Raw genomic sequence first — 20,739 nt, forward strand, 5'->3', positions numbered from 1 at the left:
GCCACGATCGGGCAGCACATCCGTACTCGGTCACACGTTCGGTGTTGATGAAGACGACGTCCTTCTCCCCGTTCCAGCGGGCAGCGGAAGTAGTAGATCCTCCTCGGAATCCCGACAGTACGACGGCGTGGTGACGGTGGTGGTGGAGATCTCCGACAGAGCTTCGCCTAAGCTATGTGGGAGAGAGAGGTAGGAGGGAACCGCTAGGGTTTGGGAGAGGGGGCGCCGGCTAGGGCAGCCTTGAGGGGTGCGGCCATGGTGGTGTTGTGGTGGCCGGCCAGCCCCTCTCCTCCCCTCTTTATATAGGTGGAAGCCCCAAGGTTTAGGTCAAAGTGTCCGAATAAGACCCCAACAGAAAACCTTCCATGTGACCAAACCTAGGGGGAGTGGGACTCCCCCCCTTTCCTTGGTGGGGTGTCCGGCCACCATGGTGGGGAGTCCACTTGGGACTCCTCCTCCCTTAGGGCATCTCCAACCGCGCGACCCAAACCGCGCCCGCGCGTCCGTTTGTGTCGAGCCGGACAAAAACGCGGCCCAGCGCGGGGACGCACCGCAAAAGCGGACGGCCGCGGCGTCCGGAACGACGCAAACCCGGCCCAAATCTGGGCTAGGTTTGCGTGGCCGCGGATGGCACGCGCCGTCCGCTCGCGTCCGCGCGCTGGTCGCCTCGTCTCCCTTGGGCCCACCTGTCGGTGACCAGGGAGTCTAATAAATGGGGACTGGAGGGGATCTGGCCCTCCACTCCAGTCCCCACTCCACTCCCCGAGCAAAACCGCCGCCATGGCCCCGAAGCAACGGTTCGCTCCCGGAGCCAATGACGATGAGGCCAGCAGCAGTCGGCGTCGGCCGCCGGCGCTGCGCGCCGGAGGGAACCGCGGTGGCCTCCACATCGGAGAGGCCGCCCGCGGCGGTGCGGCATTGCCGCAACCGCCGCCTCTCCTCATCGAGCCCAAGCCGGAGTCCTCGGAGGAGGACCCGGACCTCCGCGCCGCCCTGATCATCTCGGCGGCGGAGGAGGAGGCGAAATGGCCGCAGCTCCATGCGGCCATTCGCACCTCCGAAATGGAGGAGGTGGCGCGGCGGGAGGTGGAGGAGGCGGAGGGCTGGGAGCTCTACGCCCAGGCCCTCCAGGCGCGACGGGAGGAGGAGGAGGTGGCGCGGCGGGAGGAGGCCGTGCGCCGCGCCGACGAGCAGCGCCGCCAGAGGACAGCGCCGCGCCGACCGGCGGCGGCGCCAGAGGCCGTGCGCGCCGCCGGGCAGAGAGGGCGCAGCCGCCTCCGGGAGGAGGCGGCGCGGGTGGCTCCGGACCCCCACTCGCCGTGGGAGGAGGCCCCGTGGTCTCCTTGGCCGGAGTCCCCGGCGCGGTCGAGCCACAACAGTGCCTCGCCGCCCGGGGACGTCGACGACGGCCCCGACGACGCCCACAGGGGCTAGGCGGCGCACCGGCGGCCACCGCGCCGCCGACCAAACCCTAGAGGGTTTTTTAATTTCTGTTTAAATTTTAGTTTAAATTTAAAAGCCCATATAGGGCTTCTTTTGTTAGTTCTATTTGCCCAAAATAGGGCTATGTACAAATTTGCCCAAAATATGGCATATGTTTAATATAATTTCGTTTAAATTCGTATTTTTGTTTGTTTTCCTGTTTGTACGTTTTTTGCGATGCGTCCGCGCGTTGGGCGCAGCGCGCGACCCAAACGGACACGCGGACGCGGGCCGCTGTCCGGGTGTCCGCTTGGCCACCCAAACGGCCCAAAACGGACGGCCCAGCGCGTCCGTTTGGGTCAGCCGGTTGGAGATGCCCTTAGGCTGGCCGGCCAAGGTGGGTGGAGTCCCTCTGGGACTCCACCTTCCATCCTTATTTCTTCCGGACTCTTCTAGAACCTTCTAGAACCTTCCATAGAAAATACCGGATCATTTTCAAACCTAGAAAATGACTTCCTATATATGAATCTTATTCTCCGGACCATTCCGGAACTCCTCGTGATGTCCTGGATCCCATCCGAGACTCCGAACAAAACTTCGAACTCCATTCCATATTCCATATCTACTTAAACGACATCAAACCTTAAGTGTGTCACCCTACGGTTCGTGAACTATGTAGACATGGTTGAGACTTCTCTCCGACCAATAACCAATAGCGGGATCTGGAGATCCATAATGGCTCCCACATATTCAACGATGACTTTAGTGATCGAATGAACCATTCACATACGATACCAATTCCCTTTGTCACGCGATATTTTACTTGTCCGAGGTTTGATCATCGGTATCACTCTATACCTTGTTCAACCTCGTCTCCTGACAAGTACTCTTTACTCGTACCGTGGTATGTGGTCTCTTATGAACTTATTCATATGCTTGCAAGACATTAGACGACATTCCACCGAGAGGGCCCAGAGTATATCTATCCGTTATCGGGATGGACAAATCCCACTGTTGATCCATATGCCTCAACTCATACTTTCCGGATACTTAATCCCACCTTTATAACCACCCATTTACGCAGTGGCGTTTGATGTAATCAAAGTACCTTTCCGGTATAAGTGATTTACATGATCTCATGGTCATAAGGACTAGGTAACTATGTATCGAAAGCTTATAGCAAATAACTTAATGATGTGATCTTATGCTACGCTTAATTGGGTGTGTCCATTACATCATTCATATAATGACATAACCTTGTTATTAATAACATCCAATGTTCATGATCACGAAACCATGATCATCTATTAATCAACAAGCTAGTTATACAAGAGGCTTACTAGGGACTCCTTGTTGTTCACATAACACACATGTATCAATGTTTTGGTTAATACAATTATAGCATGGTATGTGAACATTATCATAAATACAAAGATATATTATAATAACCATTTTATTATTGCCTCTTGGGCATATCTCCAACATGAGGAACTTACACTAGGTTTGCCCTTTAGGCTTGTCATAGTGGGGAGTAACATAGAGTAGTAACATGCACATGTTACTAACCTATGTTACTACCTCCACAGTGGGTACTAACATGTTTGTGTTATTATGCAAAATCATATTCTTTAAGTTGTATACTCACCTTGTCTTCAAAAATGTGATAGTTACCACAACACTTATTTTTTTCAATTATTGACTTTCCATGTCACCAAAATGCTTCGTTAGTATTGCATATAGTTCTATGTAACTACCTATGTTACTTCTACTATAAGTAGCCTTACTCGTTCACATTTATTATTTTATGGTTTCCACATTGTCAAATAGGCCTTGTCTATGTATGGGGTTTGGACATTTGGTTCACAACTCAAAACTAAAAAGTACTAAATATTTTCATCAAAATGGATCATTTGTAGAAAACACATACTAGGATTTAAAATATAATCTATATGCATAATAATACATATATAGAACTTATGTTATTTTATTAGGTAGAGAAATAGTATATATAGCGTGCCATTCTGGATACACATGTATGTACAAATACTCTGGGCTACTCAACATGTATATACAATTGCGTTCATGATAGAGATTTCGTGTATGGCATGAGGTGAAGTCACAAGCATAGGTGGATATATTCTCGATATTCATTCGGTTTAAAGCAACTTCACCGTGGGAAGAAAAAAAAGCCTAGATCCCCCAATTCTACTTCGAGTGAGGCATCTTCTATATGTCCGAGTAATTCATCACGACTATTGGCCATTCTAGTTATCAACAGCAAAGTGCTTCTCTGATTGTTGTTGGCCCACGTCCATCTTGTCGCATGTTAATTACAAGGGAAGTGCTAGCCGTCGGACGACGGATAAGTTGCAAAAAATCGGTTGCAGTCCACGCCGTACGATCACGATCCGACGACCACAACAAGCCACGACGTAGTTTTGTGTTTGATCCCTCGGTTCTTTTGCAAATCAACCCGCACTCCCGCCTTTTCACTTAAAACCAACATGCTATCCCTTTGTCCATGTCCTTCCTGGTATTTACAATAAATATGCCACCGTAGTGATTTACCCTCGATATAGAGGGTATTACAACAACAAAAAATCACCCAGCATACAATAAAAATATACTATTAAAACAAAAAGTCACAGAATTTATAAAAGAGTAATACTACAATAAAGTGGTTAAAACAACATTTTTTGTCAAAGATTGATATACAACAAAAGTATTCAGCAATTTTCACAAAAAATGCAAGAAACTACAACAAAAACTCATGTGTTTGCACCAATGAAAATTGGTCAAGTAACAATTAATTTTCTACATATTGAATCACAACAAAAATTGCTATCCATTGCAATAAAATTCACAATCGATTACAACAAAAAATCACTAAGTTATTTGCAATAATAAAACCTACAACAAAAATGTTATCTGTTTAGGACAATAGTCCTAAATAAAAACAATAAAAGTATTGGTTGTTTACAACAAATAGTTAACAATAAAAATCAAGCTAACTCTGCAAATCCAACATTAGCGGTTTTATAAATTATTTCTCTTAGCCAGTAGGTCACATATCTTTTGCACGCGTTGGTTAAAAAAATAACTAACATATGCACAATTGAAAAAATAATGGGGAATACTTGTCCATGGTGGATCAGATCTCGCCAATTTGGTCTCGCCGGCCACGAATCGAGCTCGTCGGAGCCTGTCGGCGCTAGAGAACACATCCACGAACTTGTTCCCATCGGTTCTTTTAACTCTTTGAACACAAAAACAGTAGAGAACCTTGATTTTAGAGCTTCCATGGCCATAACCATTGTTAAGTTTGACATTTTAAGGTTTTCCATGGAGTAGAAAGGCGGCAGCAGTTGCATGGCCGGAGCAAGGCACAACAGCAGCCAGCAGGCCAGCAGCGCGGCAGGCCGGCAGCGCGCGGAGCCGCGTGGCCGGATTGCAGCGGCGACGTACGAGATATGGACGAGGAAATGGTGGTCAGTAGGAGGCGTCGCCAGCGCAGAGGGACCGATTTTTTTCCTCGATCGATCGGCCGAACCAGAACGTTTCCCTAATTATAATGGACTACCTAGGCAAGTAATATTATGAGAGCAAGTACAATAAGGCTTAGTCAGTAGGCTATAAGGATTTAAATATAATATTTGTGCTTAGTTGGAGGAGAGAGAAGAGGTGAGAGAAGGAGAATCAACCTGAGGTTGGGTGGTAATTAGGAGGGTGGTTGTACCCCCAGCCCACCAGAATTCAAACCCACGGTATGACATCTGTGTGTCACATAAAGGCGGAATATTCATTCAGTGGGAGGCGACGTTCCCGTCGACAACGAGGCGTCTGTGGTGACTTCGTCAATTTCAAGATCCAATCCGCTGGCTCAGTCTTCCGGAGGTGCTCATAGGGGTAGGTTGTGCGTGTGTCCGTTCATAGGGGTGAGTATATGCCCGTGTATGTGAGCGTCTGCATTTGTACTGTGTTTCTCAACAACAAAAAAAGGAGAAAAAACGTGGGCTCTCATGCAAGAGCTTGCTCCTAGGCCTTTATGAGTGTGAAATGCTGGCCATGTATTAATAAACCAGTACATTTATATATCCAACTATTGTATTTGTGATCTACATGTTAGCTATATTACATATTAGCTATATATATGATATGACATCTTGCTTGCACTTGCTCCGAGCGAAACGGCGTACCAACCGTGCACGTTCGTCATGACTCTCTTTCGCCGAGGAGCACAGCATCATTGCTCGGGTAGACCGGAAGGAAGCTAGCACAGCACGTACGTACGATAAGTCAAACTCATCATCACAATCCACAAACACCCCTAGCCAAAGCCCAAATGATCGTACAATCATCCTTAATTAGTCCCCATTCCTTAATCACCTCATGCTCCCGAAAAAAAGTGGTGATTTGCTTAGAGCAATTCCAATAGTGTAGCCAGCTGCTGGCTATAAGCCAAGTGCCATGTTATCTATAGTCATCTTAGAGCCAACACATACAATAGTGAGCTATAAAAATGTAGTACTTTATCAATGTATGGTCCACTTTTCACTCTCATAAAGTGCCTAGGAGCATGTGCTAGAGCTGGCTCTTGCATAAGAGCTCACTCTTCTTCTCTCTCCTCTTCTCTCTCCTCCAACTAAGCAATAATGTATTATTTTAATCCTTATAGTCAGCTGACTAGGACTTATTGTACTTGCTCTTACACAACACACAGTCAAACTCCAATACCAGCCAGCTGGTATAGATGTAGATGAACAAAAAGAAAAGGCAAAACGATGAGCATGGCGCCACCAACTACGACCGCTACACGTGTCTCCTTTGACTCCCTTCTTCTCGGGGAAGCGTGTCCCCTTCACACCGGCTGGCTCGTAGGTGAGCGGCCAATGGACGACACCGGGAACTAGCGAAGTAGCAACATTGTACAAGGAAATGCACTTTTGATCCCAGTTTATGTTCCTTTTACCTAAAAATGAATATTAAAAGTTTACGTAACAAAATTTGGAGAAAAAAATTAGGCAGTATATCTCCACTTCTATATTCTCACTTACAGTTCCATAGTAAAATGATATATTTTGTGGCCTGTGCAAAAAAGACAAATAAATGTCTCGCAAAAAGCCTATTCTAGCAAGGATTTTTGTCGTTTTGGCACTAGCCACATAACAATTCACTTTTTCGTGAAACGACTTCGTGAACCCATATGATGTTGAGTTATATGCACTACATTTTGTTTTAAATTTTTCTTGATAACTTTAAATATGCTTCAAATGCATTTTAAATAAAGAGGGCATATGCACCCAGTAGCAAAAGCACCATGTCTCATTGTACAATCACATTCTCGGCTCGGTGCCCCAAACGAGTGTTGGTGTGGTTCCCGCTCCATCGCACACCGCCCGGCCACCACCACCTGCTCGCTTGTTTCAATCCTGGTCGATCTAAACCTTCCATGGTCTGTCTTGGCACATGCTGAAAGATTAATGCACTAGCTATGTTTAAAAAAATTATACATATGAAAAGAGACTAGCCACTATATTTATATTGAATATTCTCCATCGCGTCTAGGCTATTTTAGTATTTAGCATTGGTTTGTTATAGGCTGCAGAATTTTTTTCAGTACTGCACTATGCGAGTAATGTCTTGAACTTGACACCTTCTAGCTCTGATATAATGAAAGATTAATGCATTAGCCAAACTTTTCAAAAATCCTAACTGACGTAAAGAGACTAAACATGACATTCATATTAAACACGTGCGGTCACTGCTGTGCGCGTCCGTGCAGGGTGGCATGGCACTCCAGTACTAGCTTTGTTCATAAAAGATTGTCATAGATATTTTTGAACATATGTAGTAGTGTTTAGATAAATTTAAATTTAAACACATCTAAAACAACTAGATAAAGGTTGTAACAATTATTACCTCCGTTTTTAAATAAGTGCGACAATTTTCTGTAATAATGGTCTATTTAAACATTTTACTTTGTAGCGGTTTGTGGACTAAGGGCATGTTCGGCAACGCACCGCTCCACAGAAATCTCTCCCTTCGCTCAGCTGTTAGCTCCGAGCCACTCGCGCTCTCGAGGGAGCGACCAGCGTTCGTGTAGCTCCGCACTGTGAGAGCATGGGTTAATTACCAGTTCAGACTACGAGAATGGAACCCGTTTCGGCGTAAGCATTTTCTTTAGAACAATTTCGACGTAATCATATGACCCACCTTGATGGAAGCGTTAGGCCGTTGGGCTTTGAGCCCATTAGTGCTCCTGGCATCGACCAAGGTCATTGTCAGACTGGAATCGAGAAACTGCTCATGGTGGAGGTCGAGACGCAGCCGCCGGGAGCTCATGACGATGGAGCAGTTCGACCTAAACCTTCTGTGGTTGGTCTTGGCATGTGCGGCCGGTGCCGGTGCGTGCATGGCTGCATGGCACTCTACTACTCGCTTTGTTCATAAAAGATCGTCTCATATTTGTTTAAGTTTTAACATACATAGTAGTGTTTTGATAAATTTAAATTTAGACAAATCTAAAACAACTTGACAGTGGTTGTAACATAATATTATCAACTGTGGCAACTCTGTGTAGAAAGATGTATTTAAACATTTTGTTGTATAGATATATGCATATCTAAAAAATATTGTGGCAGTTATTTTAAAATGGAGAGAGTAGTTCCATCGGTTTATGACTAATTCGTTGAGTGTTGACTATTTCGCGCCCGTGCATGGCCTTGGGCCTCGTCAGACTGATCATAGTGAGGAGTAACTTAGACTACTAATATATGTCATGTTACTAGTCAAAATTACTACTTTTCATAGTGGAGAGTAACTTATATGTGATGTCATGTGTTGTATCATTTATTATGTTGTAGATTTATCTTATCTTGAGGTGTGTGATGTTATGGTAACATACTCCCTTCGTTCTCAAATAAGTGGACATTTAGCCTCAAATTTTGTCCATAAAAGAGTGTACGTCCATTTTTCCAATAATGCACTATAAAGTACTCACTCCGTACCGGTTTACAGGGTAATTATGTTTTTCGAGAAATAACTTTGACTACTAATTTGGTCGACAAAATGAAAAATATATATCGCAAAAATTATACTATTGGAAACTTTTTTGAATATGAATCCAATGGTATAATTTTTGTAACATATATCTTATATTTTGTCGACCAAATTTGTAGTTAAACTTTTTTTCTCGAAATCCGTAATTGCCCTGTAAACCGGTATGGAGGGAGTAGCAAAAATTGTCACTCTCATCTGTTTTCCAAAAAAATTACATGCACTTAGCTTATTGAAGGTTAATAAAAATAAAAAAGGAGATATTGGTTTGCATCTTTCCAGCGTAATTGTCTCCTCTTTTGCTAATCTATCTTGAAAATTTCGCAAGTCCACTTATTTGTGAACGGATGGAGCCATCTCATTTTTTCTTTATTTATTGGCATGACACGTCATTAAAATATAGTGAAATGTGTGATATTACTACTCATATTACTTCCATATGAGTAGTATCATGCTCGAAACATCTTTTTTTTTGAGGGAATACGGCACTTTATTGATCACAGCAAATCATTACAAAGAGTCTCCCGGATACATTCCGGTGCATAGTTTCTAAAAACAGAGAAAACAAAACGCTCCGCGGAGCGAGCTAAGATATGTGCCGATTCATTGAACTGACGGAAAACATGGCTGAAAGAAACATCTTCGAAGTCTTGAGCAAGGGCTTTGATATCCTGCACCACGACTCCAACACTGCTGCGATCCACACCAGGCGCAAGCACCCGCTGGATCAGGGATAGGCAGTCCGAGACCACCATGATCTTGCTGAAACCTTCTTCGCCGGCAAGGGATAGAGCGCGGCGCATCGCCAACGCTTCAGCAACTTCCGGCGCCGTAACCTCCTCGTGTAGTTCGCTGCAGGCAGCGACACATCGACCAATGTGGTTCCGGATCACGACGCCCAATCCCATCCGACGAGACGAGGAGAACAGAGCTGCATCACAGTTGATATAAACCGTACCTTCAGGCGGCGGAGACCAACGAACACCAGAACCAGAGGTATCACGCCTAGTAGAAGGGGGTGGTTTGAAAAGATGCAACTCTATCATCTCAGCATAAGCTTGAATCTGCTGGCCAACGCTGTGCGGTGCTCTCAACGGTTGACCATTACGAACATCATTCCGAGCTGTCCACAGGTGCCAAATAGTAACTGTGAGGAACATCCGTTCCCTCTCAGTCGATCTCCCGAGGAAATCAAATAACCACGTCTTGATGCTAGTGAAATGCTTCCTCCTCAGCTGCAAACCGCAAGTCTTCTTGACTTCACGCCAGACCTCGCGTGCATACTGACAACGGAGGAAGACGTGATCAGCTGACTCCTCCTTCGTACACACAGCACAGTTGGCGGATGTAGGAATGTGGCGGCGCCACATCTGTTGTCCAGTGGGCAAGCAATCGTGAGCAAGCCTCCAGAGGTTCACCTTCATCTTCCCCGGAGCCCTGATCGCCCAAAGGCATTTCCAAAGCGCAGCGTCCACGGACGTCGCTGAACTCAGGCCGCCACCATTCTTGCTTCTATCCAGGAAGAATTTCTCCGTTCTCGCCAGATTATAGGCAGAAGCAACCGTGTAATCACCAAATTTTGTAAAGGGCCAAGATAGGAAATCATCATCAACCCGTCGGCTAACCGGAATCTGAAGGATCCGAGTCGCAATCTCCTCTTCAAAAATGGAATGCACAACGTCAGTGTCCCATGCACCGTGATCGTCCGCCAACAGACAGTCAACAGTAGCGCCGTCAGGTAACGGCGTCAGAGTAGAGAACGAGCCCGGCTTCAGTCCGGGAATCCAGGGGTCAGAGAGGATCTTGATTGCATGCCCATTGCCCACAGCCCATCGAGCTCCTTCCTTCACCAATTGCATGCCAAAACAGATGCTGCGCCAGGTAAAGGATGATGATCGTGGTTGTATAGCGTCCCAAGCATCTCTGTCAGGAAAGTATCGCCCTTTTAGCACCCGAGCACAGAGCGAGGATGGGTCTGTTAAGAGTCTCCATGCTTGCCGACCAAGCATAGCTTGATTAAACAGAACTAGGTCACGGAAGCCCATCCCTCCCAGAGTTTTCGGAGTAGACAGCCACTCCCAACTCTTCCAGTGCATCTTCTTCCTTCCATCGTCGATACCCCACCAGAAGTCCGCAATAGCCTTGCGTAGCGAGTCACAGATGGAGACCGGAATTTGGAAGCAGCTCATGATGTACGTCGGAATGGCTTGTATGATGGCTTTGAGGAGAGTTTCCTTCCCAGACCGGGATGTGGGTCTGTCCGGCCACCCATTCATATGTTTCCATGCACGTTCAACCAAGGAGCGGAAAGATACCGTCGGAGAGCGCCCAATACCCGTGGGCATACCAAGGTAGGTTTCTTGTAAAGCCTCATTGTGCACTCCCAAGCGATTCATGACCTCGGTCTTCACTTGTACTGGACAATGAAGACCAAAGAAGACAGAGGACTTTTCCAGATTGATCTTCTGGCCAGACCCCTGACAGTAGAGAGACAGGGTTTCCTTCAGAGCATCTACACTTCTAGCATCGCTCCGTGCGAAAAAGATACTGTCGTCTGCAAACAGGAGATGGGAAATAGGTGGACCAGATCGGCCGTTACGAACCCCATGTAGCACCCCCAGTGACTCCTTATGAAATAGCAGACTTGACAACCCTTCCGTACACAGCAGAAAGAGGTAGGGACTGATAGGATCTCCTTGTCGGATTCCCCTCGATGGAACCACAGGTGATGTTAGTTCTCCATTTATTCGGACAGCATACCTTACGTTAGTAACACATCTCATAACGGTGTTGATCCAATCCATAGAGAAACCCAACTTCACCAAGCAGCCGTGTAGATAAGACCATTCTACACGGTCATAAGCCTTCATCATATCTATCTTGAGCGCGCAATATGGGCGTTTTGCTCGTTGCTTGCGGATAGTATGGAGGCACTCATATGCTATCAAAGCATTATCTGTAATTAACCTGCCAGGCACGAATGCACTTTGATGTTCAGAAATAATAACAGGTAAAATCACCTTTAAGCGGTTTGCGAGGACTTTGGATGCAATTTTGTACAACACATTGCACAAGCTAATTGGCCTGAAGTTCTTCAAATGGTCTGGATTAGTAAGCTTTGGGATAAGAACTATCACAGAGTCACAGAAGCCCTCAGGGATGCCTTCTCCCAGGAGGAAACCTCGAACCGCAGCGCATATATCATCTTTCAGGGTCTCCCAATGGGTCTGGTAAAACAGTGCGGGAAAACCATCTGGGCCCGGGGCTTTAGTCGGTCCCATCTGAAAGAGAGCTGACTTAATTTCATCATCCGAGTAAGGTGCCGTGAGGTCGGAATTCATGTCGGCTGTCACCTTTGGTTGGATGGCTTCGATAATCACCGAAGAATCACAAGGCTCGGAAGTAAACAGATCACCATAAAAACCCTCCGCCCTGGCCTTAATCTCCTCAGGATCCTCACATCTAGTCCCATCTTCACGGACAAGAAAACGGATTCTGTTAGTCCGACGTCGAGCAGTGGCGCGAGCATGGAAAAACGACGTGTTTCTGTCCCCTGCTTTGAGCCACTCGACACGCGACCGTTGGCGGGCAATGATTTCTTCACGTTCGAAGAGCTCGCATAATCGCCGCTCAACTGAGGCCGCCACACGATCAGAGTCTTCAGTACGAGTCTGAAGCCTAATAGCCTTTAACTTTCGTTCCAGCTTCTTGATCTCCTTTCGCACACAGCCAAAACTCTCAATGCTCCAAGATTGCAGCGTAGATGCCACAGAGCAAAGATTACTCCAGGTTGATTGAAGTGAGCGAGGACCATCGCTGAGTGACAACCACGCCTTCTCCACCGTCTCCCTGTAATCCGGCGCGCGCAACCAGGCAGCCTCGTATTTGAAACCAGATTGCACCGGCCTCCGACTACTGGTAGCTGTGTTAAGTTGGAGCCGAATAAGAACGGCAAAGTGATCGGATGTGGTCGTGATGATATTCTCCACAGAGACATCCTCAAACCTGGAGATAAAGTCCTCATTTGCCACCGCCCGATCTAAGCGCACACGGACAAGAGCGTCCCCTTGCTGCTTGTTCGACCAAATAAATCTCGGTCCCGAGAACCCCAGGTCCATCAAACCGCAGTCGTCTAAGCAGCTTCTGAAAAGCTCCATCTGTGTCGCAGTTCTGGGAACCAAACCAGCATGTTCGTCCTGAGTTAAGGCCTCATTAAAATCGCCACAAACAAGCCACGGTCCCTACCTCTGATTATGCAGCCGCCTCAGTAAACTCCAGAATTCGTGTCTCTTCTCCCGTCGAGGCTCCCCATAGACGAACGAAACGCGCCATGGAGCCAAATCAGCGGATGAGACAACAACATCCATACAGTGGGCATTGAAACCTTTGAGATCAACTGAGAAAGGCTGTAACCAAAATAGTGCAAGACCTCCACTAAGGCCTTCACAACTAACAGCAAAGCTGCCAGTAAAACCGAGAGTCCACATAAACTTTTGGACACACTTATCCTTCATCTTCGTCTCGGACAGAAAAACGAAGGAGGGTCGATACGTCGCAATGAGCCAACGTAATTCTCCTACTGTCGCGTCCGACCCAAGGCCACGACAGTTCCAACATATGTAATTCATTGCGTCCGGCGGGGCTGAGCATCAGCCGCCGCCTGATCCGCCGATCTATGAACTTCCGTTCTCTGTTTCTTGTTCGAATCATCCGATGCCTCATCCACCTGAGCCTCTTGCGCATGCACAATGGTAGCAAGTGTATTACCGCCAGAGATCACCAACGCCCCAGCATTCACCTCAGTAGGGGGTTGGGCAACAGGCGTTCTTGGAACATAAACCAGCTTGGGATTCTTTCTCTTCTTCCCAGCAAGTGTATCATCCTGGGGCACCGCCTGCTTCCCCGCCGTAGTAGCATTTTTCCTCACATGTGGAGTAGAACGCCGGGTCCTTGTCTGTTTCTTCGCAGGTGAGCTGACCTCTGCAGCCCCATCAGCCTTCTTCTTGGACCCCGACGATGGTGCGGATGCCTGAGAGCCAGACCCCACATCCGTGCCATGCCGCGCCCCTCGACCATTCTGAGAATGTTCAGTTGAGGCCGAGGATTCTCTCCTTCTTGGCTCCGGCACGCACAGCTTGTCGCCACTGTAAGGCAGTTTCCCATCATCATCTCTTTCCGCGGGAGTAGGACACACGATAGACGAGTGCCCAATCATACCACATGAAAAGCAGTAAATTGGCAGCTTCTCGTACATAACCTCGTACTCCACCGTCTTGTTCTTCTTCTTCGAGAACACTGACACATAACGCATAATCGGCTCAGATGGATCAATAGTGACTCTCACCCGGAGGTAGGAGCCCCACGCCCTGCCATCTTCATCCACCTCTACCTGCTCCACCGCTCCAAGGAGCGCAGCTAAAGGGGTGCCCCGATCAGCGTTCATCATCTCATAACCCAGTCGCATGATCCGAGCCCAGACAGGCAGCTCGTTAAACACAGTCTCCTCCGGCCTCACATTAACATCATAATCTTTCAGGAGGATAGCATGCTTATTACCTAGCGTCCATGGCCCGCCCTTGGCAATCCTTGTCTTGTCTGCCTCAGAATCAAACTTGGCAAGGAACAGATTTGGTCCCAGATGCCGAACTGCAAAGCCCTTAGGGTTTCCCCACGCAGGCCGAACCACAGATGTGATCGTGTTGACGTGCAGCGTGTTCGGCGCGAGGACCTTCCCCACCAGAGCCCACAGTGGGCATGGAGGATCCTCCTCTCCTTCGTCTTCCAAGATCAGCGGTGTGGCCTCCCGGGGGGTGAGTTTCAGCCGCCCCATCATGTCCGCCACATCGCCTCCTTTCGCGGCTCCCCCCGAGGAACCCGCACCTGATGCCGATCCCGTGATCGGATCGCCAGATGCGATCACCGGGGGGTCCATAACCGCCGTTTTACCGGCCGCACCGATCGCCATTGAACCCTTGCCCGCCATCCGCCAAACTCTCTGATGATCACCAGCACAAACCAAGGGTGGGCAGCAAAGCTAGTTTGCCCCTGAGTCACCCCGAGAAAGTGGAGAGATCCAATCAGAAAGACGGCGGCACTCGTACGAATACGAGACGCAGCGGTGGGGAAGGCAGATTAGGATGATCGCAATCAGAGATCAAGATCACCAAAGGAATTCGCGAGGGATCAGGATCGCTGCGTCGCCAGGACGTCGCCAAGACCTAACCATGCTCGAAACATCTGGAGCGGATGCAGAGAACAAACAAATCCGTTTAGTGCATCTCCTCGGTAAAATAAATTCGTTCAGCAGATCAAGTAAGCACGAGGGAAGCACAACGCACTGATGCTAGCAGCATCGATCGATCACGCGGGAATTTTTTATTTGGTCGGGACAAAGAGACTGGCAGCTGTGTACCAGCTTGTCTGCCCACAGTCATCAAACTGTATGCCCTGCAACTTGGGCGACCAACCTCCTCAATATACCGTTTGCCCGGGGATCTCATGACAAATCCTTTAGGTCAGTACTAGTTAATTGCGATTTATGTACCGGCGTATATGTGCAAAGCTAGTCCACCTGTCTGGCATAGCACATTGCAGTTCCGTGGGTGTCGAAACAGAGCTTTCGAAGGAGCTTCTGCCTTGATCCGTGTATCGCTTTATGTTTGGAACTATTTGAGTGTTTGTATGAGTCGTGCTGATGTGGTTTCTCGTAGTGCTCGTGACTTATGATGGTGGGTTAGACCCGTTATAAGAATCTTGTTGTGTTAGTTGGCTTTATATCTATAAAGCTGGGCGATGGTCTTACCTTTTAAAAAAAATTATTGGAAAGAGAAAGGCGTACGTCGAACAGAGCTTTGTCCATCGGGCACTGACATCCGACCAGTACGTACGTAATGACATCTCCCCGGCATCACATTTCATTAGCCTCGTAAACTAATAAGCTAATCGATCATGTGATGTCCCTATGCTGGGAATAGGATCAGGCGTCGTCACTATCGCTACACAAAGCTACTAGTTCGATTCATACATTCCTTTCTTCCTGCCTTGTTCCCTCGCTTCGCTTGCACCGACCCTCTCGGCCGGGACATATATATATACCCACCGTTCAGCTCCAGACCAGCACCACGATCAGACTAACACATCTAGCTGAGGAGGACGCACGCGCAGGCTTACTCGTGGACGGCACAACAAACCAAGGAACAATGAGCCTGTCGCCGGCGTCAGAGGAGACCTACCGGCCGAGGATCGGCCTCGGCCCGTGGTGGCGACGGGCGAGGGGGTTTCGGCTCTGCGCGAGGAGGTACGGCCGGTTCTCGGTGCGGCGGCTGCGGACGAAGCTGCTCAGCTTGCTGGGCCTCGTAAGCCGGCACGCGTGTCGGCTTGGGAGGAGGCTCTCAACGTCATCGACGAGAGGAGGCTCGCCGTGCCCACAAAGCGGCAGCACGAGAGCTGTCGTGGGGTCACAGAGGTGGTACTACTACAAGGGTGGCGAGCCGGCTGCGGCTAAGAGCATCCCAGCATGTCCCGACAAGCCCTCCAGGACGTCTTTTTTCATTCGGATGGACGAAAACGGTCCAGTTACGCCCCCGGTTCCTCGTTTTCGTTCGGATTTGGGCCTAAATCCATCCGACGAGCCCACGCCATCCCCGGCCCCCCGGGGAGCGCTCGGGGACTCCGGACGAAACGAAAGCGCGCGAAACATCGAGGAAACTTCCCGCGTGTCTGGTGGCCCCAACTTGTCGGCGAGAGACACCGATCGTCATCCTCATCGCATCGTCTTCCGCGCGCTGCAAAAGCCTGCCGCCGGTCACTATTCGCCGACGCGTAGCTTCCACGCGGCGAGTTAATGCCGTCGCCTCGGTAGCACGCGCAGCTACCTCTATTTATCGCCGATCAACCGCGTTTGCCCCGCATTCACCTCCTCGCTCACCTTTCCCAAATCTTCCCCGATCTCGCACGAACCCACGGCGACCAAAGCAATGGCGAACGACGGCGCGGCCAACAATGGTTTCGGCCGCCGCTCTCTCCACCAATGGGAGGGGCGGCTCCTCCACATGGCGGGCTACCCAGCGCCGCCGGACTTCCGCGCGCCGGGAGGATGGAGGCTGAGCGCAGGCGGCGTGCCGATCCTGCCGCGGCCAACGGGTGGGGGCGCACTCGAAGCGGCGATCGACGAGGTGAGTGACGAGCAGTGCGCGGATCCACGCTTCTTCCCCGACAACTACGAAGCATGGGCCGCATTCTTCCGGCGCAAGTACAAACGCGAACTCGTCGCGTACGACGGCCCTCCTCCTCCTCCAGCAAGGAACAACGCCGCCGGCCGCCGCCGATGGTGGAGCGCGCCTGGCCGTACCCTCGAGAATGTGCTCGCGCACATCGAGGACGGGAACTTCCCCGTCCTGGGGATGCCGCCGCCGGTGGCGGCTACCGTGTCGCGCAGGATGGCGCCATCCTCCTCCTCGTCTGGATCGAGGTCGGCGTCCAGGTCCGGCGGGTCGACGCCGGCCACCGTCAAGAAGGAGTGGGCGTCTCCTTTGATCGTCAAGAAGGAACCGGCGTCGCCACCGCCGACCAGAGGGCGCAGCAGCGGCGCCCTCATCATCCGCGACCAGCCTTCCTCTCTGCAGCGCGAGCGGAAGAGGAAGTCGTCGAAGAAGGAGGCCACCGCGGCCGCCATCAACAACACTGCCAACAAGCTCGCCGAGGAGGAGGCGAAGCGCGCGGAGGAAGCTGATACGTCTCTAACGTATCTATAATTTCTGATGTTCCATGCTTGTTTTATGATAATACCTACATGTTTTATTCACATTTTATATCGTTTTGATGCATTTTCCGGAACAAATCTATTGAAAAGATGCCGAAGTGCCAGTTCCTGTTTTCTGCTGTTTTTGGTTCCAGAAATCCTACACATAAGCCCATACATCTCCTCAAAACAGCCACCATACCTACCTACCACAGCATTTCCATAGCTGTTCCGAGATATATTGCCATGCAACTTCCATTTTACATTACATTACATGTTGTCATTTATCATTTACATATTGCTTTGCATGATTCTATACAGCTGATGTATGGTTACCCATGTTACGCTAGATCATTGCACATCCTGCTACACTGGCAGAGGCATACAGTTTTATACATCATGTTTCATTCATTGTGAGTTATTTGTACCAAAAAGTGTGTTGTCATATTAGGATGTTGCCCCTAAAAGTGAAAGAGCCATGGAGGCCATCAAAAAGAGAAAAAGAAAAGAAAGAAAAAAATAAAAAATAAAAAGAAAAAGAAAAAAAGAGAGAAAGAAAAAGGGGGCGGCATTACTATCTTTTATCCACACTTGTGCTCATATTTTAGCACCCGCATTATTCATAGTCATCATTTGTACTCATGTTTAGCACCTACACTTCATATGAGAGAGTTTTCATGTTTTACTAGTATAACTATGTGGGGAATTTACACTATAGAACTTGGGTTGTATATTCCAATGATGAGCCTCCTCAAAAGTGCTCTAGGTCTTCGTGAGCAACCAAGTTGGATGCACCCCCACTAGTTCCATTGGAGAGCTTTCATACACATATAGCTCTATGTGCATCCGTTGCATGGCAATCACTACTCCTTGCATAGCTTCGATCATAAGACTTCCTCTTGTCTAATGATCACTTATAGCTTTGTAAGACTTTCTTCCATTTGGCCTTCCAAACCCCCATTAACGTTCTTCATGCCATAACATCCTGGTGCTAATACCAAATGCTTGCGCTCACCGGTTGAGTAGACTTCAAAACAGTTGATTCATGACGTTCATGTTTATGTTTACTTGACTGAATCCTTCTTATGTTGTGAAAATTTACTTGATGCTTAGAATGAAGGATACAACTTCTACGCTGAATACTTAACACCTCTTTAATGAACTTTGTACGGTTTCATGTCTTTGAAGCAAAAGTTCATGAAAACTTCTAGCTTGTTTAACTCTTGCATTATCATCTCTTATATCAATATAGACATTTGCTTTGAGTGATTTGATCTCAGTTCATATGCTTTACATTATTATTGGATCAAGATTGTGTTGGTAGCATGTCACTTCAGATAAATTATTCTTGTTATCGTTTACCTACTCGAGGACGAGTAGGAACTAAGCTTGGGGATGCTGATACGTCTCCAACGTATCTATAATTTCTGATGTTCCATGCTTGTTTTATGACAATACCTACATGTTTTATTCACACTTTATATCGTTTTGATGCATTTTCCGGAACTAACCTATTGACAAGATGCCGAAGTGCGAGTTCCTGTTTTCTGCTGTTTTTGGTTTCAGAAATCCTAGTAAGGAAATATTCTCGGAATTGGACGAAATCAACGCCCAACATCTTATAATTCCACGAAGCTTCCAGAACACCGGAGAGGGACCAGAGGGGAGCCCTGGGGGGCCCACACGTGTGAGCGGAGCGGCCAAAGGGGGGGGCGCGCCCCCCTGTTGTCTGGCGGCCCCAGACCCCCTCCGACTCCGATTCTTCGCCTATTTAAGCCGTCCTGACCTAAATCTTCGACACGGATTGACGAAACACCAGAAAACCTTCCAGAGCCGCCGCCATCGCGAAACTCCAATTCGGGGGACATAAGTCTCTGTTCCGGCACCCTGCCGGGACGGGGAATTGCCCCCGGAAGGCATCTCCACCGCCATCACCACCGCCATCTTCACCGCCATCGCTGTCTCCATGATGAGGAGGGAGTAATTCACCCCCGGGGCTGAGGGCTCTGCTGTAGCTATGTGGTTCATCTCTCTCTTTGTGATCTAGTTGAATATCATCTATGTGCTACTCTAGTGATATTATTAAAGTAGTCTATTCCTCCCCCATGATGTAATTGTGACAGTGTGTGCATCATGAAGTACTTGGTATATGCTATGATTGTGATCTCTTGTAGATTATGAAGTTAACTATTACTATGATGGTATTGATGCAATCTATTCCCCCTTTCATAGTCTGTCGGTGACGGTGTGCATGCTATGTTAGTACTCGGTATAATTGCGTTGGTCTATCATGCACTCTAAGGTTACTTAAATATGAACATCGAATGTTGTGGAGCTTGTTAACTCCGGCATTGAGGTGCTCTTGTAGCCCTACACAATTAATGGTGTTCATCATCCAACAAGAGAGTGTAGAGTGGTTTTATTATGTGATCAATGTTGAGAGTGTCCACTAGTGAAAGTATGATCCCTAGGCCTTGTTTCCAAATACTGCAATCATCGCTTATTTACTGTTGTACTGCATCTTTACTTCCTGCAATATTACTACCATCAACTGCACGCCAGCAAGCTATTTTCTGGCACCGCTACTACTGCTCATATTCATTCATACCACTTGTACTTCACTATCTCTTCGCTGAATTAGTGCACCTATACATCTGACAAGTGTATTGGGTGTGTTGGGGACACAAGAGACTTCTTGTATCGTGATTGCAGGGTTGCTTGAGAGGGATATCTTTGACCTCTCCCTCCCTGAGTTCGATAAACCTTGGGTGATCCACTTAAGGGAAAACTTGCTGCTGTTCTACAAACCTCTGCTCTTGGAGGCCCAACACTGTCTACAGGAAAAGAAGCGTGAGTAGACATCAAGCTATTTTCTGGCGCCGTTGCCGGGGAGGAAAGGTAAAAGGCACTCACACTCTGGTCCCAGGTAACTAAGTTATTTTCTGGTACCGTTGTAAGTGCTCGAAGCTATTTCCTTTAGATCCTGCAATTGCATCTTTTTGTTTCTTGTTTTTATTTCACTAGTTTGGCCTAATGGAAAGTAACAGTGAGCTTCTTAAGCTATTTCCTGAGTTAAGACATGGATTGTTTGCTGCGAAAATTAAAAAACCTATGAAATCTTATTTGCATGCTAGTAGCAATGATATTAGTATGAACGCTTTGAACACCATTGTTGCTAATGATATGGAAAATTCTAAACTTGGGGAAGCTGGTTTTGATGAGCATGACATTTTCAGTCCACCAAGCATTGAGGAGAAAATTTTCTTTGATGATACTTTGCCTCCTATTTATGATGATTATAATGATAGTGGTCTTTTGGTGCCACCTACTATGGAAGATAATTTTATTATGATTATACTATGCCTCCTACACTTGATGAGAATAATAATGATAGCTACATTGTTGAATTTGCTCCCACTACAATTAATAAGAATGACTATGCTTATGTTGGGAGTAGTAATTATTTTATGCATGAGACTCATGATAAGAATGCTTTATGTGATAGTTATATTGTTGAGTTT

The 20,739-nt window shown here is 47.7% G+C and overlaps 1 protein-coding gene across 1 annotated transcript; it reads right to left on the reverse strand.

The window, feature by feature from the left end:
- Positions 1-8,975: 8,975 nt before the first annotated feature.
- On the reverse strand, positions 8,976-12,635 carry LOC139832595 (uncharacterized). Its single transcript, XM_071822388.1, has one exon. It carries the CDS (start codon positions 12,633-12,635, stop codon positions 8,976-8,978), a length of 3,660 nt encoding a protein of 1,219 aa, XP_071678489.1.
- Between the last annotated feature and the right edge of the window lie 8,104 nt (positions 12,636-20,739).

The sequence above is a fragment of the Lolium perenne genome, chromosome 6 (assembly GCF_019359855.2).
Source record: "Lolium perenne isolate Kyuss_39 chromosome 6, Kyuss_2.0, whole genome shotgun sequence".
Taxonomy (NCBI): Eukaryota; Viridiplantae; Streptophyta; class Magnoliopsida; order Poales; family Poaceae; genus Lolium; species Lolium perenne.